Source organism: Helianthus annuus, chromosome 5 (genome assembly GCF_002127325.2).
Source record: "Helianthus annuus cultivar XRQ/B chromosome 5, HanXRQr2.0-SUNRISE, whole genome shotgun sequence".
Taxonomy (NCBI): domain Eukaryota; kingdom Viridiplantae; phylum Streptophyta; class Magnoliopsida; order Asterales; family Asteraceae; genus Helianthus; species Helianthus annuus.
Genome location: NC_035437.2, coordinates 145,584,671 through 145,607,934, shown reverse-complemented (window position 1 = coordinate 145,607,934; position 23,264 = coordinate 145,584,671). Strand labels below are relative to the sequence as shown.

The 23,264-nt window shown below is 38.3% G+C and overlaps 2 protein-coding genes across 3 annotated transcripts; both read left to right on the top strand.

The window, feature by feature from the left end:
* The first annotated feature begins 958 nt into the window (after positions 1-958).
* LOC110941277 (ran-binding protein M homolog) lies at positions 959-6,012 on the top strand. Its single transcript, XM_022182898.2, has 7 exons — positions 959-1,141; positions 2,397-2,538; positions 2,617-2,764; positions 2,856-2,931; positions 3,023-3,134; positions 5,360-5,451; positions 5,618-6,012. The coding sequence occupies exons 1-7, from the start codon at positions 1,109-1,111 to the stop codon at positions 5,663-5,665; spliced, it is 651 nt and encodes a 216-aa protein (XP_022038590.1). The 5' UTR covers positions 959-1,108; the 3' UTR covers positions 5,666-6,012.
* A 7,893-nt stretch (positions 6,013-13,905) lies between these two features.
* LOC110941276 (probable GTP-binding protein OBGC2) lies at positions 13,906-21,340 on the top strand. Of its 2 annotated transcripts, XM_022182897.2 has the most exons (11): positions 13,906-14,094; positions 15,580-16,055; positions 16,139-16,230; positions 16,394-16,477; positions 18,690-18,767; positions 18,884-19,084; positions 19,704-19,811; positions 19,903-19,977; positions 20,066-20,244; positions 20,864-20,972; positions 21,096-21,340. In XM_022182897.2, the coding sequence occupies exons 1-10, from the start codon at positions 13,982-13,984 to the stop codon at positions 20,949-20,951; spliced, it is 1,494 nt and encodes a 497-aa protein (XP_022038589.1). In that variant the 5' UTR covers positions 13,906-13,981; the 3' UTR covers positions 20,952-20,972; positions 21,096-21,340. The 2 variants fall into 2 exon arrangements, with proteins under 2 accessions (XP_022038589.1, XP_022038588.1); XM_022182896.2 differs by having other exon boundaries at positions 13,944-14,094; positions 20,864-21,340.
* The last annotated feature ends 1,924 nt before the right edge of the window (positions 21,341-23,264 follow it).

Genomic DNA, 23,264 nt, shown 5'->3' with positions numbered 1-23,264 from the left:
CTACTCGAAGAACCGCAACAATGTCATGATGACAATACACATTTCCATCCAAATCGACCTTGAAGACTTTAGGTTTTCGAATTAGACCAGAGGTAGAAGACAACGACATGTTGACTGAACGTTTCAATGGGCAATTAGGGCAAGAACGGCTACGGGGGAGAGGTATTAGGGCAAGAACGACGATGATCTTCGTCTGCAATTGATCTTCGTCTGCAATTGATGGGGAGAAGATGTGTTTGTTTGGGAATTAGGGTTAAATTGATGTTAAAGAGATGATATAACAAGTCTCTGTCCACGTATGCTTCTAATTCATCATCTAAATGCCACATAGGCTTAAAAAACTAACTCAGTTAGTCTTGATTTATGATTCGATAAAAGTTTAATTCAAATGGGGTCAAATATAGTTTTTTTACTTGGACAAACCGACCGATGTCGTCCAAGCAACATCAGTTCCTGTACATTATTTTTTCATATGGTTTTCTCGACGTATAGCAATAGACTCTTTTTTTGTACCGTAAGCTACAACAAATGTCAGTAACCGAACCGATACCAATCAAATAACACTGACACCGCACCGGTATTCATTTTTTGGTTTTCTATAAATATAAAGAAAACATGTTAATACCCTCTTAGACATATCTCTTTCGGTTGCTATATCGAATGCCAAAATCGTATCAAGATTGTAACAAACCAAACTGATACCGACCAAAATCCTATTACGAAGCCCTAGCATTTGATTGAAGGGATGATGTGAATACTCTGAGATATATTAAGGGGGTGTTTGAGATTCCTTCTCAAAAAGACTTATATAAGTCATAAGTGAGAAGTTACAAATCCTAACTTCTCAACACACAAAAATAACTTAAATAAACTAACCCAAACACTATAAAAACAACTTATTAGTTATAAGTTGCTCCAAAATAAGCTTAACCCAAACACCCCCTAAAAAGAAATATATTAACAACAACGTTGTTTCGTTGGAGAAGCAACCATTTGGACCATTTTGAAAAAGAATGTAGAAATTTACAAGTCCATATTCAGATCCATCGTATATGCGATCACTATTCATCCATAATAATCTTTGCAACAATATCAACGCCCTTCAACAATGGATATCGATCCAAAGCAGTACGAACAAATCGTAAGTCTCATCATTTCCACTTATCGTTATTATCAACAAACAATCAATCAATCCTTTAAAAACCGCATCATTTGTTACTCAACAATGCATCATTCAACTGTTTGTGGTTAATTTGTTCGATACTTGTGGCTTTGTTGACGATTTCATATGGTTTTTTGCTTTTCTAGGGTTCGTAATTGTAATACTGTAGGTTTCTGCATATTTCTGTTGGCAAATGAAACCCTAATGTTTAAATAATTACACAGATTGGAGACTTAGTGATGGTTGAGTTTGCTGATTATTTAGGATTTAAATCTTTGAGAAGTGAGCCCTAGGTTATGTTTGGTTTCATACCTTTGTGATTAAGGTGGTGTTTATTGGGTTTTTTCTTCGGGTTTTGTGTCAGGTTGTTCGGGTTTTTATCCGGGAAAAATTGACCGGATAACCGACCCATTTAACGTTCGGGTTAGTCGGGTTTAGGTTATTCACTTTCGGGTTAGTGCGGGTCCGGTTGTTCGGTTTTCAGATTTAGACGTAAAATGATAATAAATGTTTTTTTTTTTTTACCAAATATCATCAAAACTAATATTGCTACTTTAAAAATATCATCAAAGTTCAAACATTTGCTATTATAATATTTAAAAGTGCCAATACTTAATGTTCCATATATTAAAGATTAAAGACTCCCAACCAAAACACTTCTATAAGGAAAAAAACAATAAATGTTGGGGTTTTTTTGGGTTTCGGGTTTCGTGTTTCGTGTTTCAGGTCGGGTTGTTCGGGTTTTCAGACGGGAAAAAGTGACCCAATAACCGAACCATTTAAAGTTTGGGTTGGTTGGGTTCGGGTTTTTCAGGTATTCGCTAATTCAGGTTCGGGTGGCTATGAATTCGGGTCAGATTTTGGATAAAAATGATCAGCCCTAGTGGTGGTTGGTAGTAGAAGATGGGATTATTGATTACTATTGGAACACAAGTAAGCAAGCGTTTTTTAACTCGGGCTATCCACGAGCCGTTGGAACTTTAGAGAGACAAAGATAGTTTTGCTATGCTGATTATTCTTGACTTAATATGGAAAGAAGATAGTTAGGGCTATGAAATGCACTTTCAAACCCTAAACATTTCTACTTTTGTTTGTGGTTTTTTATCTTGAAAAGTTTCATTTTGTGTTTATAACGATTGATGATATCCTTTTATGTAGTTCTTAGTTGAAAAGTTTAATTTTTTAGTTCTATATATCTGATTATAACTTTAAGTTTCACTAATGAAATTCGCAGAAAATTAACGACAAAGATAGCCACAATATTATCTTATCATATCTCGTACATGGTTGCTATAAAGAAACTTTGGAATCACTCGTTACTTCTACTGGATTAAAAGTAACCAATGCTCAGCTAGAGGACATGGAGAAAAGAAAACGTAAGGTTCTACTATTTTAGAATGCTCTGTATATAATTATGTTTTTGCTAATGAGACTCTTTAACGTAACATTTTCAGGGATTTTACACTCCGCTTTAGAGGGCAACGCATTGGATGCTATTCATTTGACAGAGCAGATGTCACCGGACCTTTTTGAAAATAATAAGGACCTGCTTTTTGATCTATTAAGCCTTCATTTTGTTGAGCTTATATGCTCAAAAAAACAGTGAGTACAATAATAGTATTATTTAGTTTATCTTACGCTTTACGCATGTATTTTTTTTTTTTTTTACTAAATGTAACGTATTTCGTGGCAGAACAGAAGCACTTAATTTTGGGCAGGCCAAATTGGCCCCTTTTGGGAAAGTGCAAAAATATGTTGGAAAGCTCGAAGTACGTTTTTTACATGGAAGAAAGTCATTTGTGTAGTTTGCGTTATATTAATCTTTTGAGTTTGGTTATTAAATGACTTACTTTCATGCAGGATTTTATGGGCTTGCTAGCTTATGTTGAACCAGAAAAATCACCTATGTTTCATCTACTTAGCTTGGAATACCGACAACATGTTGTGGATAACTTGAACAGAGCAATTCTTGGTGTGTATATTTTATTCTCTACTGTTTTACACATCTTACGTTTTAGATAACTTGAGCTAGGGGCGTTCGTGGTCCAGTTCGGTCAGCTTTGATGAAAATTCTGGGTGAACCACTAACTATGTTTTTAGGAAAGGGCAAACCTGCCTGACCGGTTCGGGTGGGTCGTCTGGACCTTACCGGTTTTGCCTGGCGGTTTGAACTAGGGGTGTTCAGAATTCGATTATCAAGAATTTGGAATCGATTCAATTCGAATTCGAATCCAGTAAATCGGATAGGAATCGAATACGAATTTATAATTTTAAATTCGGTTCGATTTGAAATTCAAATTCAAAGTATACATATTTATGTATTATATTTATATAAATACACACATATAACTTTAATTTAGAGTTTTAGATTATAGTATAAATTTAATTAAGTCCTAAAATAGCCCATAACGAACTTACATATTTTAAAGAGTAAACTTCCGTTTTGCACCCTGTGGTTTGGTCATTTTAACGGTTTTGCTCCAATAGTTTAAAAATAGCCATTTTCCTCCCTGATGGAGTTAGAGGCTGGGAGCTAAAATGAAGATAAGTTAGAAAAATCAGGGAGGAAAATGGCTATTTTTAAACTATTGGAGCAAAACCGTTAAAATGACCAAACCACAGGGAGCAAAACGGAAGTTTACTCTATTTTAAATGAATTTGAATTTATTATAATTTGAGTAAATTACAAGTTTTGTCCTTTATGTATACATCAAATTGCAGGCGCTGTCCTTTTGGCCAAAAGTTTACAGGCGGTGTCCTTAACCTTTCAAAATCTTGCACATTTTGTCCTTTAGGCCAAACCTGGTTAAAAATCTCAGTTAAAAACTATCATGTGCAATGCACATAAGGTTAAAATGGTAAATTCCCTCTCAACCCTTTCTATTCCCCCATTTATAACCCTCACCATTAATCCTATATTGTCTCCCTACCATTTCTTTCACCAAAGAAAACCACGGAACAAAAAAAAAAATGAAAAACTCAAAACTGCAACACATTTTCTTCCTTTGGTTCAATCCTAATTCCTACCTACGATAAACTCTTTGATGAACAACAACATTCCGACAAGAAATCGCATATTTTGATCGCTGTCCGAATAATCAAAGGAACACCCCTCAATTCATCTCTGTATCAACAGCGTATGTGATACAGATGAACAGATGGAGAGAATGAAGCAAAAACTCCACCCACCAAAGTTCAAACTCCACCCGGCAAGAAACAACAACCATCGGATGAACAGATGGACGATCGGCGGAGTATTCCGAAGGCGGTGGAGCTTATCAGGGGGCGTCTCTGCAGCACAAAAGAAACTCGGTGCACACTCCCGTTCTTTAACCTCAGGAAACGACGGAACCGAATACACAGATGATGTTCGACGACGGTGAGATCGAGGCCACGGAATCTGAAAAGGTTTTTTGATTGTGGAGTTTTGACTTTGATGGGTGGAGTTTCATTTTAGAAGAGAAGGTGGGTGGAGTTTGACACAGATGATGGTGTGTGATAGGTGGGTGGTATTGTTTTAATGAAATTCTTTTTATTTTAAATGAGGTTGAGAGGGAAATTACCATTTTACCCACATGTGCATTGCACATGACAGTTTTTAACTGAGATTTCTAACCAGGTTTGGCCTAAAGGACAAAACGTGCAAGATTTTGAAAGGTTAAGGACACCGCCTGTAAACTTTTGGCCAAAAGGACAACGCCTGCAATTTGATGTAAACATAAAGGATAGAACTTGTAATTTACTCTTATAATTTATCCGAATTTGATTCGAATTTGAGTTTTTAATCGAATTCGAATCGGCATTTGATCAGTTTTTAATCGAATTCAAGCAAAAGATAAAAGTATTAAAAAAAGTCGATTCGAGTAATTTGAAAATTCGTTATTCGATTCGATGAACACCCCTAGTTTGAACTGATTTTATTTTTTCAAATCATTAGTCTGTATTAGAATTTAAAAAATGTTAAAGGATGGTTCATGATTATAAATACATATATAATAACTACATTTTCAAAAGATGAAAAAGAAATATAAATAATAAAGATTAAACAACAGGTTTCAAGTTCCAAACCGAACTGAACTGTTAGAACCATAGAACCGACCAAACCAGCCGATTTGCTTCGGTTTGAACTTTTTACCATATCCCTACCCTATATATATATATATTTTTTAATTCTCATGTAATTCATGTTACTTTCAGCACATGCATATATGCCAAGTTTTTCAAAACTCGAGAGGATAATACAACAGGCAACCGTAGTTAGACAATGCTTGAGCGAAGAACTCGGAAAGGTAAAATAATTTATACTTTTTTTGCTTTGTTTTCGTTCATTTTAAATTCTTACAACCGTAATTTGAATGATATATAAGATATTCATCATTATTAGTTTGTTTCTTGGATTTGTAACATAAGTTCGATTATTATTTTCCTAACCCTGTGGCACTTATTTTAATACAGGATGTACTATCACCGTTCTCGTTAAAGGATTTCCTGAAGAGGAGCTAGATTTGTTAATGCTCGTTATTTCAACACGAAAACACGCAGCTTTTCAGTTTGCAAGCCAAGGATTTGGTATGTTGTATCAGCTGTTTTCACATGGTTTTTATTTATGTTTAGTTGAGGAGATCTAGTCTAATCTCCTAATTACCCAGCCTGTCTCGTTACATGTATAAAACCGTTGTATTGTGGTGGGTGGAAGAAAAGCGTCGTTATTACTTCAAGTTCTTAGCCGGGTTCCGTTCTCGGATGTAAAGATTCATTTGTAAGAACAAATGCTCCTTTATTTATTCAATGTTTCTGGTGTAATTGTATTTGTTAACAAGTCATTAGAAAGATTCATTTGTAAGAACAAATACCAACCGTCCGGGGTCTTTTAGTTTTCGAGTAGATTACAAGGATAGTTCATAAGAAATTACGGATATAGTGTATAGTTGTATCATATTTGTGAAGTTATGTTTTTTCGTACTTGGTAGTTGGTATGGATGGTTAGATAGTTATGTTAAGTGGGTATAAAATTACCTTTTTGCCCTTTCACTTCAAAAACAAAGATGGAATGTCACAATCAAAGGGTGATGATATCCAGCATTGCCTTTGGGAAACAAGGTGATGTATTAACCAAACTCAACTGAACCCAACGGTCTCTTCGTCACGACGAACCTTCCTTCGGTCACCAGAGTCCTTTAGTGACCCTGTTACCACTTTGATCTCCCTCTTTCATGGCACTAAAAACGAATCCGACCCTACCGTTTCCAGGTTGCATTTCTCCATCTTGTCTATCACTCTCGATCACCCTCGTTGCTGTGGGACATGATTGAAACTCATGAATTGCCGAGACATGGGAAAAGGAATCGAGAGCTAAGAGCAGGATGGGGGTTTCGAGGGTAGTCCAATCAAAAAGATACTTTGGTACCTACTAGACTTCACATATAGTAAGGACAACATCCGTGATGTCTGATACCTAGGGACAAAAGGTGAAATTTTGATAAACCACGGTCCACAAGATCAATCCGTGTAATTTATTCTTAAGAGGGTTGTTCTAGAGTGAACACTACTGTATTTGTGAACTGAGTGAACAAATCCTGACCATTAATTTACATCATCAAATCGTAAACTACACTAGTGTATTTTCATCAACAAATCTTGGCCAATGATTTACACTTATGTATCGATAAACTATGACTAGGATTAGTTCACTGGTGTTCACTATCAAAAGGGTTGTTCACAAATGAACCTAACCCAGCTATTGATAATGTCACATGACCATTTGTAAAGTTTGAACAAAAGCTCATAAGAATGTAATTTAAACTCAAAACAAAACCACCTGTTTAATTGAATTAATTAACTTAAATAAAATAAAATATAACTAGCCAAAAGTTATGGTTCAATACCATTAATCATTATACTTTCCTAATTTCACGAAAAAGTATTTCAATCCAATTTTGGTATAATAAAGCACCTCAATGCAATGTTGATATGTTAAAATCCCTAAAAATGTATGAACAAACAAATTATAAAGTGATATTCTTAAAATCCCTAAAAATGATGAAAAAACAAATTATAAAGTGATATTCAACTTTTTTGCAAATAAAATTTATATCATTATAAGCAATTTAAGAATCAAATACTTATTATTTTTAAATAAATGCTAATATAGTAATATCATAAAAAAACTAACATTTCTACTTACTTTTCATGAAAAACTCACTCAATAATTGTTAAAACTAGGGGTGTTCAAAAAACTTGTGGCTCGCAACTCGCTCGAAACTCGCTCGAAGAAAGCTCGGCTCGAAATTGGCTCGGTTGTTAACGAGCCAGCTCGGCTCGGCTCGGTTTGTAAACGAGCCGAGCTCGAGCTTGGTATGGCTCGGCTCGTGAGCTCATGAGCTGGCTCTATAAGGTTTACATCCTTCATTTTTTTGTCCCACATCGCTTAGAAAACAAAAACTAAGGGAGTATTTCCCTTATAAAAGGAGGTAAATACAATATACAAAGTGAATTAACTATTCATACTTGCATATTAGCAATATGGTTAAATTAAATAGCAATTATGGTCTTTAGTCTTTGAAGAAATTCATTTTAAAGGCTTTTTAAGTAGTAAATTTTGCGGTTTTTTGTTAGTTCGAGCTAGATCGAGCCGAGCCGAGCTAGCTCGAATTCTAATCGAGTCGAGCTCGAGCCTCAAATCTCAGCTCGATTTGAAATTTGAGCTCGAGCCAAGCCAGCTCGAATCGAGTTCGAGCCGAGCTCGAGCTGGGTCTAGCTCAGCTCGACTCGGCTCGTTTACAGCCCTAGTTAAAACCCTAAAAATGAATGAAAAAAAAAAACCCGAAAAAGTCGTTGATAAAATTTGCAATTCCCTAAACTTTTGTTGTAAAGAAAATCATTACAAAACTTCAATATAACCAAATTAGAATAAAAGATATTTAAAAGGAATATACTACTCTCTTAGGTCACGTGTCGTTGGGTGACGCCCCATGCCATCTCACCTGTTAACAAGCCAAACTTTACACTGTGAGTGTTAAAGAGGGGCATTACTGATAGCGTGATGGTAATACGAATCGTTGATCTATGTCAACCACGATGAACACGGCTTGGATACTCTCCAACCGAAAATTTCATTCAATCAAAAACAAAAACCAAGTCTGAGAATTACCAGGAAATTGTTTTTAAACCCAAACAAAAGATAAAGATAAAAACAGATAACTTAAAATTTGAAAACAAATTAAAACTAAAGATAATAAAGGCACCGGCCCAATTAGGAGAGATCTCGAGCCGACCCTTGAACCCACGGGAACTCGTCTAGCCACTTTCGTTTGTAATCGGTTTACGAACCCCGAAACCCGATGTCATTTGCTCGTTCCCCTCGCCATCATCCTCCCCGGGTTGAAAAGAACTCGTCCCCGAGTCATCATCATCATCTAAATCCCCTTCATATGGTGACAAGTCAGCAACGTTAAAAGTGGCCGAAACCTTGTAGTGGCCCGGCAAGTCAACTTTATACGCGTTGTCGTTAATACGCTCAAGCACACGAAACGGTCCGTCCGCCCTTGGATGCAACTTCCCAAATCGACCCTGTGGAAAACGATCGCGACGCAAATGGACCCAAACTAAATCCCCCGGTTGGAAAATGATAGCACGGCGATGTTTGTTAGCGGCTTCTTGATACTGTAAATTATGCTTAGCAATATGAGCACGAACCTGTTGGTGAATGTCTTGAATTTGTGCCGCTCGAACTTCGCCATCGGTACTAAGATGAGACATCTCAGTAGGTGGTGCCAAATCAAGAGGAGTGAACGGATTACGGCCGTAGACGATAAAAATGGGCTTTTCCCGGTAGACTTATGACACGATCGGTTATATGCAAACTCGGCCTGTGGTAACACCAAGTCCCACTGTTTCGGCTTATCACCGACTAGAGTACGAAGTAAGTTCCCCAAGCTGCGATTCGTCACCTCTGTCTGGCCGTCCGTCTGTGGATGGTGAGAACTAGAAAATTGTAGCTTTGAGCCCAACTTTTTCCACAACGTACGCCAAAAGTGTCCAACAAACTTAACGTCACGATCTGAGGTGATCGTCTTAGGGATCCCATGCAAATGAACAATTTCTGCGAAGTATAAACGAGCCACCTGTGAGGCGTCAAACGTTTTGGCACAAGCCACAAAGTGCGCCATCTTAGAAAAACGATCGACAACGACCATAATTGAGTCTTTCTGTCGTTGTGTTCGTGGTAAGCCAAGAACAAAGTCTAAACTGACGTCCTCCCAAGGTGCACGAGGAACCGGTAGTGGGGTGTAGAGGCCTTGGTTGGTGTGTGTCGTTTTCGCGATGTGGCACACATGGCATCGGCGAAGTAAACGGACTACATCCGCCTCTAGGCGCGGCCAAAAAAATCTCTCCCGAACATGTGCAATAGTTTTGTCGCGGCCAAAGTGTCCCGCGAGACCCCCTTTGTGACATTCCAAAATGATTTGTTCCCGGAAGGACGAATGAGGAACACATAAACGGCCACCACGAAAAAGAAACCCATCGCGGCGAGAAAAGAAACCCCACACAGAAGTTGCCGTTCGACTCCACGGCTTCCCGAAGTCCGGGTCAGCTTCGTAAAGACGTTTCCAAGTGATAAAACCGGGCACCGATAGAGCGAAGGTAGTAAGCAAAGACGGCCGACGACTCAAAGCATCCGCTACAGTATTAGAAGACCCCGCTTTGTGGCGAATTGTGAAAGAATACTCCTGTAATGTTTCGACCCACTTAGCATGGCGTGGATTTAATTTAACCTGCCCCTGAATATACTTTAACGCCTGATGATCCGAAAAAAGAATAAAGTCGTTTGGGAGTAAATAATGACGCCAATAGTCGAGACTACGAATGATGGCGTAAAATTCCTTGTCATATGTGCTATAGCGGCGACGAACTTCATTCAGTTTTTCACTAAAAAACGCCACTGGTCGTCCGCTTTGGCTCAGAACACCCCCAATACCCACGCCCGAGGCGTCACATTCAACCTGAAAAACATCATCAAAATTGGGAAGAGCTAGAATCGGAGCTTTGGTGACAAGGTCCTTCAAAACATCAAAGGATTTTTGGGCCCCGGGTGTCCACACAAACTTAGAACTCTTCAATAACTCGGTCATAGGAGCAACGATGGTGCTGAAATTCCGGATGAAACGACGGTAAAAAGACGCGAGGCCGTGAAAACTACGAACATCATGTAGGGATTTAGGAGGCGGCCACGATGTAATTGCCGACACTTTACTTTCATCCATACGAATACCATCCCCCGACACCAAATGTCCTAAAAAGACAACCTCGCGTGTAAGAAAATGACATTTTTTTCGGTTGGCAAATAAGCGTTGCTCGCGTAAGATAGCAAAAACAGCCCGGAGATGTTGTAGGTGGGCATCCAATGTCTTACTAAAAATAAGAATATCGTCGAAATAAACGACAACGCAAAGACCAATGAGCCCCCGGAAGACATGATTCATAAGACGCATAAAGGTGCTCGGCGCGTTAGACAACCCGAATGGCATAACCATCCACTCATATAACCCATCCCGCGTTTTAAAAGCGGTCTTCCACTCATCTCCTTTACGCATACGAATCTGATGATAACCGCTCCGCAGATCGATTTTGGAAAAAATACTAGACCCGTGCAATTGATCTAACAAATCTTCAAAACGAGGGATCGGGAAGCGGTACTTGACCGTGATTTTGTTGACGGCCCTACTATCAATGCACATGCGGTACGCTCCCCCGGGTTTAGGGACGAGTAAGGCGGGAACAGCGCATGGACTTTTGCTCTCACGGATAAAACCCTTTTCCAATAACTCGGTAACTTGGCGTTGTAGTTCGGTATACTCTTTGGGGTTCATCCGGTATGCCGGTTTGTTCGGAATAGATGCACCCGGTTGGAAGTCGATACAGTGCTGAATTTCCCGCTCTAACGGCAGGCCAGGTGGAATATCCTCCGGGAAAAGATCCCGAAACTCATGTAAAAGGGGCTGTACGGACGCGGGTGGAGCGGGTGCCGGTTCGTTCTCCTCGAGCACTAAAAGAGCATAAATCCACGGGGGTTCCGGCTTTAAAGCACAACCCAAAAATTCCGAACGGGACAAAATAAAAGCCTCGGTTTGAGAGGCTTTCGGATTAAAAGGAGCCAAAGTAATATTCAATCCGTCTTTTCGAAAACTGTAAGTGTTGCGAAAGCCGTCATGTTTGACACGACGGTCATACAACCACGGTCGGCCCAGGAGTATGTGACACGCGTCCATCGGAATTACTTCACACAAAAGCGCGTCCGTATATTTGTTACCGATGGAAAAAGACACCAAACACTGTTGCGTGACTTTAATTGTATTCCCCTTTTTCAGCCAAGACAACTGATACGGATCTGGGTGATTTTGAACCGTCAATCCCAACTTGTCGACGGCAGTCGTGGCAATCATGTTGTCGCAACTTCCACCATCCACAACAATATCACAAACCTTACCTTTGATGGTGCATTTTGTGCGGAAAATGTTATTGCGCAACCAAGAAGTATCGTCCCCCTCCGAAGCCACGGATGCATTAAGAACGCGTTGTGAGATCAACGCCTCGCCCCGATCGGGGTAAATAATTTCTGTATCTTTAAAATCGTCATCCTCGGGTGGTTCTTCGTCAAAAATAGGGGGGGTATCATCAAGTAACGCGACTGTTTGAGTATTGGGGCAGTTGCGTTGCCGGTGACCCAACCCTTGACATTTGAAACATCGTATCGCCCCCGTAGCCGGGTTTGACACGGGTTGTTTTTGGGCCGCCCCTGAAGAAGGCCGTTGGGCTGATTGGGCCGAAGTTGGTGGCGGAGATGGGCCTGCGGTAGCTCGGCTTTGATTGGGCCGAGTAGTGGAATACCGGGAACGGGTGGCCGACTGTTTTTCAACTTTACTCGCAAGCCTGCAAACATCATCAAAACAGTAATAAGGGTGTAACTGGATTACCTCGGAAATGTCCGTGCGTAAGGAACCCAAAAACCGGGCAATTACTTGTTCCTCATCCTCATCCGCACCGCATCGCATTCGAAGGCGTTCGAATTCCAAAATAAAATCAGAAACAGAAAGAGACCCTTGTTTGAGACCATGATACTCCAAAAAAGCGTCTTGACGATGATTTACCGGTAAAATTTTTTTTGTAGTAGTCGCTTCATTTTTTCCCACGATTCCACCCGACTTTTACCTTCCTGTAGACGTTTCCGTTTGAGGTGTTCCCACCACAGGGAAGCATGTTTCTTCAACTTCATTGCAACGAGCTTGACTTTTAAATGATCAGGAACTTCACGTAGGTCAAAAACGCGCTCCACGGTATGAATCCAATCCAAAAAATCGTCCGGTGTAACACCGCCTTCAAAATCAGGAATATCAAAACGGAAGCCGAGGGACCGGAGTGGGTCTGCCATCGGCGGTGGGTTCTGTGGAACGCAAAGAGGGCGACCGAATGGATTACCTTCAAAACCTTCACCGTAATCAAAGGCTTCGGATTCAGTTTGTTCGGAATCCTGGTCTGGATTGCGGCGATCAACAGCAGGCTGCAAGCCAGCGGCCAGAAGTTGTTGACGTAAAATTTCGATGTCATCATCTCTCGGATCACGGCCATACTCACCGTTGCCTCGGTCGGCGAATCTACGATGTCGTCGGTGATGATCCGTCATGGCTCTGATGCCACTTGATAGCGTGATGGTAATACGAATCGTTGATCTATGTCAACCACGATGAACACGGCTTGGATACTCTCCAACCGAAAATTTCATTCAATCAAAAACAAAAACCAAGTCTGAGAATTACCAGGAAATTGTTTTTAAACCCAAACAAAAGATAAAGATAAAAACAGATAACTTAAAATTTGAAAACAAATTAAAACTAAAGATAATAAAGGCACCGGCCCAATTAGGAGAGATCTCGAGCCGACCCTTGAACCCACGGGAACTCGTCTAGCCACTTTCGTTTGTAATCGGTTTACGAACCCCGAAACCCGATGTCATTTGCTCGTTCCCCTCGCCATCAATTACCCTCTTAACGTTTGTTAACACAAAGGGTGAGTTGGCACCCTTCACCGATCACATGCACACGCACACATTTAACTTCTTTTATCTTGATTAAACCACAAATTGCTTGTTACACTTTTTTTTGCCAGCAAAATAGGATTTTATTGCTCAATACCGAAATCAACAATCGTACAAAAACGGACCCCTTAACAAGAGGTTAAGAGATGAGAAACGAAAATACAGCCTACTTAAGCTATCGAAAACATCGGAATGTTAAACGTGTTCCACTGCTCCCATGTTAACCCTCTAAGTTTAGATCTGTTTGAGACCCATAAGAACGACAAAGTTTTGATGTCTTCAACCGATCTCTAAATTTGGATATCCTTAGCTTTGAAGATCTTCTCAGTTCTCCTAAGCCATAGCACCCAAATTGTTGTGAAAGCAATTGATTTAATGGTTTTCCTCTTTTCTTTCGACCCGTCCAGATTGTTTAGCATATCTATCCATTCGAATAAATCTTGTGCTATAGTTAGTTGAGGAGTTTTACACCACAACGCAATAACGGACCAGATAAACCGAGCAATTTGGCATCTGATGAATAAATGTTGTGTCTTGTCTAGCCCGATAGGGTTGCGATTGTTGTGTTGCTGCCTCCGTTATTAAGCCCCATTGTTGCTGTCGAGATATCCGCTTGTTACACTTTACTTTAACATAAAACTAAACCGGAAGATATTATTAGATTTTTAATATTTAAAAAAAAGATTTGCGCCAGATTATCCATACGGTGCAGTTACCGGTGGCGTAACATGATATCCCCTTCCGTCTCCGTCCGTTCTCCGGCGTCGCCGTCTCCCTTTCTCGGCACCTCCCTCTTTCCCCATAAATCCTTCTCTCATTCTCATCTTCCTCTCAACCACAGGTACTACTCTCCCTCTGTCTAATTTTACCTTATTTACGACTTTCTGTGTTTGTAATTACCACTGTTGGAGTAGTTTTTAGGGTTTATGTTTCTGACATTAAGCAGTTTTTTAATTATGTGATTATTTAGTGTTATATTACATGCAAATCCTTCAATAAACAAAAGTTTTCAAACACTCTGAACAACTGAGTTTCTGATTATCCTGACTAAAAAACAGACATTTGTTTCCAATAATCCCATATCACATAATCACTTTCAAAACACAATCCGTAACGCTCCCATAGTTATTAAAGGCTCTAGGCGCACAGGCCTCACCTGGGGCCTAGGCACAAGCCGCAAAAAAAGCGAGGGCCTAAGAAAAGAAAGCGCATAATGAAAAAAATTAAAAATATTTTATGTAGTAGAAAAGTAATACTATTTTCTAAATAAAATAGCAAAAGCTATCTATCATATAACTTTTAATATCATCTATTTAGTATCTTGCCAGAATTTAGAGAATATAGCCGGAAACTCTCCGGAATCTAGGAATCTTGCCGTAATCTACACCCGAACCATCACCCAGAGAATTAAAGCGCAATTGCCTTGACTTTAAGCGCAGTTGTCTCGCCTAGCTTGGAAAATGGGTCTAGGCGCAAGAGGCGATGGCTTTTAACAACTATGGAATCTATGCAGTTAATAGCGGCGCTATAGCGGTTAGCGGACGTCTGGGTTTGTAGCGGTCCAAATAGCGGTGGCTCATAGCGGTTCCGCTATTAGCGGCGCTATAGCCCACTATTTGGCCGCTATTTGGAAACCTGTATAGCGGTCAAAGTCAAATTAGGTCAAAGTTTGAAAAAATCGGTCAAAAGTCGCCTATAATCGGACCAAATCGGTCAAAACTGGATCAGATATTAGTCAAAATTTGACCAAATAGGTTAGGTGAAATGAATTGTTACCTTAATTCGAACAAAAATCAGTTGTTGCTCCATGATTTTGAACCATTGTAGAGATAACTGGGTACTATGCCTGATGAAGAAGAGAAGGGGAGCGGGAAAACGGCGTATGATGAAAGTGGGGATGATTAGGGTTATTTAAGTTTGGGTATTTTAACATATAACCCCCCTCCATCTTCATTAGTTTATATTTAGTCCTCATACTTGTGATTTTATATATAAAAAATATAAAATTAATGGTATATGTATATAATATATATAAAAATACATAATTTATGCATGGTATAAAAATTACCGCTATATCACCGCTATACCACCACTATAACCTATATATCATATAGCGGACCTTGACCGCTATTCGATTTTGGACCGCTTTAACTGCTTAGTATGGAATTACCAAAATCTCTTTCGTCCTATAGTCCTATGAGATATATATTACTATACAATTGTAGTCATTAACCTATAACATTACATACATAAGAACTTCACTCATTACCTTTAACATCGACATTGTTTTTCTAGTATTAACTATCTCAATCCACATTATCTGCAGTTGGAATCAACAAAAAAACATTCCCAATACTTTTCAACACCATATATTGAAGTGTCGACTTGCAAAGGCCAAAGAAGTCGCTTCTCCAAGCCTCGAAAGCCTAACACGAGAACCTCACAAGTATTTCGATCAAGCAATCATAACTGTTCGCGCCGGAGATGGAGGCCATGGTGCTACTCTTAGCATGAACAATCAAAAGGCCAGTCCCAAGTCACAGAGCAAACAGGACAAAGAAAAAGCAAGGATAAGAAGCTCTTATAAGCGGGATTTTGACGGATCACTTATCCTACCTATGGGCGGACATGGTGGCGATGTCGTAATTTATGCAGATGAGGGGAAAGATTCGTTGTTGGAGTTTCATAAAAAAACTCGGTTTAATGCAAAACGTGGTGGGAATGTTGATACAATGGGAGTTTTTCATTCTCAGCTAAGAAACGGTTTAGCTTCCCCAACGTTGCGTATTCCCGTACCTTTAGGTTTGATATTTTATTTTATGTTATCTTTTGAGTGATTAGCAAGACTTTATCCTTCATTTTCTCGTTATTTGATATGTTGACAGGTACTGTTGTAAAACACAAAAGAGGCAAGTTTCTAGCTGATCTAGCTCAGCATGGTGACGAAATTCTTGTTGCTAGGGGTGGTCAAGGAGGGGTGAGTATTTCATCTTGAATATGAGTGGAATGTCAAATGTAAAAAGGCTCAATTGATCTTGGAGAAAAGGATATACAAGTGTTACACAATTTTTATAAAAATTTGAGCTTTGAACTATATTGTGGTTTGTAAATGGACTTCTGTTGTTCTGTGCATGTGACAGATTAGTTTGTTAGAAATGCCTGGGCATAAAAAGAAGAAGATGATGAATATGACATCAAATGTGATGACAGATGAAAATGATAAGGTAAAAGATTTTTTTTATTGCTTTACTCTATCCTTACTGTAAGTTTAGTTTTACGCCTTCTAATTTTTTTCTCACTGGTGATGATATTGTTACATTGAGTGTCTCCGGTACTTGGTACACAATGCTAAACAATCTACCTTTTTAGAATACACAATGTTTATCTTCAACTGTTATTTTATAGTTCTCCAATTCAGACCCAATGGGATTATCATGTCATAGTTATTGTGTTCTTACTTGATGATAAGAGCTTGACAGTTTATTAGGCGTTATTTGTATATAATATTTATTATTATTAGTTTGTTTTAGTTTTATCTTAGCTCATACATAATTTGATAATAATATTATCCTTTTTGGTTTAATAGTCCTTAAGATGTGAACCTAATAAACAAAGCTCAACAAGCGTATTTCCCTAATAATATTAGTAATGGTTTTTGGTCACTGAAAAACCGAAACCGAACCGTTGAAAATGCAAACCAAACCAATCCGTTAGTGGTTTGGTTTTACGGTTTCGTTGGTTGGTATATCAAAGTATCATTCATAAACATAGAATGATGATTGAGAGAAAATGACGAGTCACAAAGATATCTTATCTTCCAATAAGATGGAAAATACTATGCAAATACAACCTTCATTTCCTGGGAGACTAGTACAATAGTGGAAAACAACAACAATAACCTTGCCTAGTATAATCCCATCTATAGCCAAGCTGTTGATAGGCTCTAGGGAGGGTGGGATGTACGCAAGCCTTACCTCTCTACCCAAGGGATAGAGAGGCGACCCCCGGCTCCAAAAACCATAACCAAGATATAAGATTCCAGAAAGCATACACAGGCACACAACTACTAAAAAGGGTAAAAATAATTTTTTTTAATATAAATACACACATAAATAAAAAGTATTTCTTAGTAAAATTACAACATCGGGAAATGGTGAAAACCTATAAAAATGCCATATAACTCCTCAAAGAAACTGAAAGTTAACCCCCTAAGATAAGAACCTAAAACAATAGTGTAAAACAATTTGAGCAACAAAAGAAGATAATTTTTATTGTAGTCCAGCCAATAAGATAGTTATTGTGAACTTAATGCAAAAACCAACTAGAACTAATACACAGTAAAAAAAATCCAACTGTTAATATAAAGCCAGGAACACGACAGTAGAATTATCACATTAGTCACAAAACAATTAGTGCATCACATAATAAAATATATGTAATATAAAATATTTATATTCAAACTTTACAGTCCGGTCTGGTTTGGTTTGGTTTTATAAGGTTTGAAAAGTTTAAAACCAGAAACCAAACCGTTCATTACGTTTGAAAATTTTGAAACCGACCGAAAGCTAATAACAAAAACCAACCATGAAACCAAGCCGATATCTGGTTTGGACGGTTTTAAACCTAACCGTGAACACCCCTAATGCAAATGAGTTCACAAGTAGTTTGCACCATGGTTCTGTATTTCACTAGAATGCGATATATCCAACAAGATTACTCCGACAAGATCAAGTAGTAAAACACCTGCTTGGCTGCTTGTAGGGTCTCGGGTCTCCATTCTAGTCAACATTTGTAACCCTTCTATGGCGTGCACGTGGAACGACCATGTACATGATGCCACAACTGTCAACCGTGTGTATTGTAGGATATTCATTTGACTTTAACAATATTCTAGTGTGAGGTCCTTGGGGTTGACATGAAGTTACTTACCATACTCACTCAAAAGGAATATCACAGAGGGTAATGGTAAGATAGTAGGTCTCCATCATCTGCATTCAGCTGTACATTTGGTATCAATAAGGATCACAAACTTTTGCTTCGATCAATCCTGAATCACATCACTTAACACATCGAGACAGTAGGTGTGAACAGCCAAGCAACACACATTTGAGACTTTAGATCTAATATATTGACATGAGGACGAACATCTCGGACAAAGCAAGTGCTACCGATATTGTTTAGGCAGAATAGGATATAATGGTTTTGTAGGATATTGAATCGAGAGTGGAACATGCTAGAGAAGGAGATATCCGAGGTTCAAGTATATATAAGGCATTAGATTCCCGTCCTTTACTAGTATCCTCTTCACTGATAGATCCCGGAAGACACAAGAATTGGGAACAAATATGGCACCACAATTTAATTTTTTTCTGTTACTTACCTTCATTAAGCACTCCTTGCTTGTAAAGAAGCTTATAATTAATACCAGTAATGCAGGTGTTGGTTCTTGGTCAACCTGGGGAGGAGGTCAGCTTGCAGTTAATCCTAAGAGTTGTTGCAGATGTCGGTCTCGTTGTAAGTTCAATCTTTTCTCTTTACATATGTCCACACACTTGGTCATTTCATATATCTGTTCCTTGGTCTAAGTTACCAATATAGATAATAATGTAAATAACACAGTCTAATTTCAGGGCCTCCCTAATGCTGGAAAATCGACCCTACTGTCAGCCATAACACTTGCAAAACCCGATATTGCTGATTACCCATTCACAACGTTAATGCCTAACCTTGGACGTCTTGAAGGTGATCCTAGTTTAGGGGCGGGTAAATTCTCGTCAGAAGCAACATTGGCAGATCTTCCTGGTCTTATTGAAGGGGCACATTTAGGAAAGGTACCATTTTTTTACATTTTCTATTTTAATTATAGAGTAAAATGCCATTTTCGTCCTTGAGGTTTGACGAATTTTGCGACTTTCGTCCAAAGGTTTGGTTTTCCGCATCTGGATCCAAAAGGTTTGAAATCTTGCCATTTTCATCCGGCTCGTTAACTCCATCCATTTTTCTCCGTTAAGTCAGATGTATTTCCGTCTTTTTTGTCAACTTAAAGGGCAGTTCGGTCTTTTTCAGGGGTATCGTTCTTTTTACATAAAGTGAAAAAGACCGAATTGCCCTTTAAGTTAACAAAAAAGACAGAAATACCTCTGACTTAACGAAGAAAAATGGATGGAGTTAACGAGCCGGATGAAAATGGCAAGATTTCAAACCTTTTGGATCCAGATGCGGAAAAACAAACCTTTGGACGAAAGTCGCAAAACTGGCCAAACCTCAAGGACGAAAATGGCATTTTACTGTCATTATATTTTAGATTCTTTTTGAATGACAATGCTTACTCACTCTACACCAAATTTAATCCTAAATTACTCCTTGCTTGGGATTGAACCCAAGACCTCCCCTTAAGAGACAATAGTCTCTACCAAGTTGGATAAAATTGTATCATGCTGTAATTTTCAGGGACTAGGCCGTAATTTCTTGAGGCACTTGAGGAGAACCCGAATGTTGGTCCATGTTGTCGATGCTGCTGCGGAGGATCCCGTGTATGACTACAAAACTGTTAAAGAGGTATGCTTTCCCCCCCTCTCTCTATATATGTGTGTGTGTGTGTGTGTGCCTTCCTTTAGTTTCTACTCTTTCATATGGATAAAATTTACAGGAATTAAGGATGTACAATCCTGAATATCTTGAAAGGCCATATGTCGTGGTTTTAAATAAAATCGATATACCTGAGGTATGTACTATGTAGTATTAATATTGATTGTATAATGTTATCATTTAAGTATCTTATTTTAGCATAAATAATTCATTATTGCTTACAGGCTATGAATAAGCTCCCTTTTTTAGTTGAGGAAATACAGAAAATTGGAAGCAACGAATCGCAGGTTCAACCTTTATCTGACCACGAGGATCCTGCAAATTTAACCTCACCCGAGGATAAAAAGATAAAAGAAATCGATGAATATCCACGACCTGCTGCTGTTGTAGGCGTCAGTGTCCTGTAATAATCTTCCCCATATCTTGTTCTATATTTCATTTTTACACCATTCTCTAACCAAACCCCTAAACCTGTAATCCATAACGTTAGAGGTGCACAAATCGGGTTTTTTTAATACTCGGTTTTGGGTATAATCGGGTATCAGGTATTGAGAGAAACCGGGTAGGGTTTGGGTATGGGTGTTGAGGAGAAAAACTATACCCTATGTACTCAGGTAGGGTATGATTAGGTTCGGGTATTAACCGGGTATTGGTTCGGTATTAATGCTCGGTTTTAAAAATAAGCTATTTTTTTTTACACGAAAGTAAATCCGTTTAAAAATTAAATTCGGTTTGTAAAAAAAGTTAAAATAATAAATTACAATAACATAAATTCACTCAAGTATAAATTATTTGCTTTATAATATGCATCTTTGAAAAACTTAAATACAAAAGTTTTAAAGTAAACATAAAAATATACTTTAAAAATTCTGTTATTCTATCGGGTTATAGATGAATTTGGGGTAAATATGATTATATTCATGTTTTAAAGAGAGGGTATACACTTGTTGGGTAAATATGATATTATGCAAGCTTCGAGGGGATGTATGAAATTATCCTTGATTTTTAATTTCTTTTTGCAGGAAACACATGAATATCGGCGAATTACTAATGGAAATTAGGTCAGCCCTAAGAAAATGCCGGGGATCCGAAGAGGCCCTATATCCGTAGCGAAAAAGAGTGATCGGTCATGTTAGTATCCATTGTAGTATATGTTTGTACAAATTCAACCCTTTTCAAGAATAGAATATCACAATTACAATGTAGCTTGCAACTTGTATTACATGTGAAATGAATATGGTGTATGTATCACAGGTGTATAATCCAGGTCCAACTATGATGGTCAAGGCAGGTGCTGGATCATTTGTAAACCGGGCCGGGCTGGGCCCAAAACGGAATGTTTGGTACCAATGACGAGCAAATTCGGAAGATCCCAAATGCTTTAGAAATTATAAGTGTTATTATATCAAAAGTGTAAAACGCTGATATTTTTAGTTGTTTTAAGAGGATTTACTTCTAAATCGGTTAACAAGACATGAATACATGATAGCTGTTTTGAATTTAACTGTTTAATTATATTATGAAATAATGAATACTCTTCTATAATAAAATTAAAGATAGGGTTATTGGATTTTATCATCCCTAACTATTGATGTTTGGCTGCTGCCACCACCATCACTTAATGGCCACAACCCCAACTAAACATTTGGGTTGTGATATCACTCAGTTAAATAGACTCTAATTGGGTTAGTTTTTTTGGCTGACATGGCAAGATAATAGACTCTGGTTTTGAATTATTCTCTGCTTTCCAGACCAACCAAACCAAATCTCTGAGCAAAAGATTTTGTGATAAATGAAAATACTCTATCAATGGCGATTGTTCAAAAACGTTTGTCATTGCATGACCCCACGACACCAAAGGAAACTGACCAAACCCAAAGGTCGTGCGAGGCAACCAATTGAAGAATAACCGTCGGTCCTTTTTGGTCGCTTCGTGTGTGTTGACCTCGCCATGCGGTTGGACAATTATACAATTGCTAATGACGACAATCTAAACTCCCAATCATGTCTGGTAAACCATGTTTATTAGAATACACCTCGTAAATTTGTTGTAGATTGTACCAAGTGGGCTTTCTCAGATAACGCGCGCCGTGCAAATTTATTATTTCTGTATATATATATATATATATATATATATATATAGGTAAAGTGTAGGATACAAATCCCCTAATCCTACATTACATATGCGACAGTAGTGGCCGTACACGTGTCCTGATTCGTTTTTCTTTGATAAGGGTAAATCAGACAATGAATTCAATCATCCGAGGGCAAATTCATCTCTTCATTCAATCAGCGAGAAGTTCGTTACACTAATATCCCGGTAATTATCATTCGAATCAGTTTCAAATTTTTCATAATTCTCAATTGCAGTTTTCGTTCTTCTGCGTTAGGGTTTCATTCAATTGTTTTTTTCGATGGATCCACAGAGCAGCACTGGACTAACAGATGTTGATTTTGAAGAAACTCGACCGATCAGTGATCATGCTTAATTATCTGCATATCAGAGAGTTTCGATTGAGGATGTTTTAAATCTACAACCTGCAATTCCAAATCCAAATGCAAGTACAAGTGCTGTAAATGAAGAGACGAGTGGTAATTATGTTAATGTTGATCTTTAAATTGTTCGTATACTTGTTTTTGTTTAATCGTAGCAATGATTTTGCATTGTTGTAGCTGTTTTTGAAGTTTGATTTTTGAGTATATTTTGATTTGAAAGCAACATGTATAAGTTCGCATGTTATGAGTTTTTCAATTCGCATGTGTTGTTTATTCTGTTACGAATTTTGCATGTTTTAATATAATAAATCGCATTTGTAAAACATATTCATCAGAATCATCATTTCGCATGTTATGGCTCATACAAATCGCACGTGTTGTTTGTCTTACGATGAAACTATGCATTTATTAATATATCGCATGTAAGGAGTATGATAATTCTCATGTGTTTTTTTTTTGTTTTATTTGATTTATGTAGATGAAAGGATTTACACTCCGGAGGTTGAAGCATCAGCTACACCAGTGGTTGGAATGCAATTTACGTCTATTGAACAAGCATATGCGTTTTACAAATCATATGCTAAGTTAGGTGGTTTTTCTACTCGGAAGGGTGGTGAAGTACACAGTGGTGGTATAACAAAAACTAAGTATTTTGTTTGTTCTAAAGAGGGTCATAAGGCAGTGTGTATTGAAGATCGTTATTCGAAGTCAAAAAAGCCATACAAATCAAGGAACAGGGGGACCACTAGAACTGGATGCAAAGCTCATCTTATGATTTGCACGGTGGATGCCAGATTATATACAGTAAAGAGATTTGTTGATGGCCATAATCATAAGTTTGTATGTCCACATGATATTCATATGCTGCCAGCTTACAGACAATTGTCAGATGTCCAGGAGGAGATGGTATGGGAACTAGGTGTCACA

What these genes read in the sequence shown, in the direction of transcription:
- LOC110941276 (XM_022182897.2), top strand. Translation starts at nt 13,982, where the DNA reads ATGATATCCCCTTCCGTCTCCGTCCGTTCTCCGGCGTCGCCGTCTCCC. An exon ending in CTAGGGGTGGTCAAGGAGGG is followed by an intron (nt 16,231 to 16,393) that starts GTGAGTATTTCA and finishes TGCATGTGACAG; the next exon opens with ATTAGTTTGTTAGAAATGCC. An exon ending in ACTACAAAACTGTTAAAGAG is followed by an intron (nt 19,812 to 19,902) that starts GTATGCTTTCCC and finishes TAAAATTTACAG; the next exon opens with GAATTAAGGATGTACAATCC.
- LOC110941277 (XM_022182898.2), top strand. Translation starts at nt 1,109, where the DNA reads ATGGATATCGATCCAAAGCAGTACGAACAAATC. An exon ending in CAAAGCAGTACGAACAAATC is followed by an intron (nt 1,142 to 2,396) that starts GTAAGTCTCATC and finishes TGAAATTCGCAG; the next exon opens with AAAATTAACGACAAAGATAG. An exon ending in AATATGTTGGAAAGCTCGAA is followed by an intron (nt 2,932 to 3,022) that starts GTACGTTTTTTA and finishes ACTTTCATGCAG; the next exon opens with GATTTTATGGGCTTGCTAGC.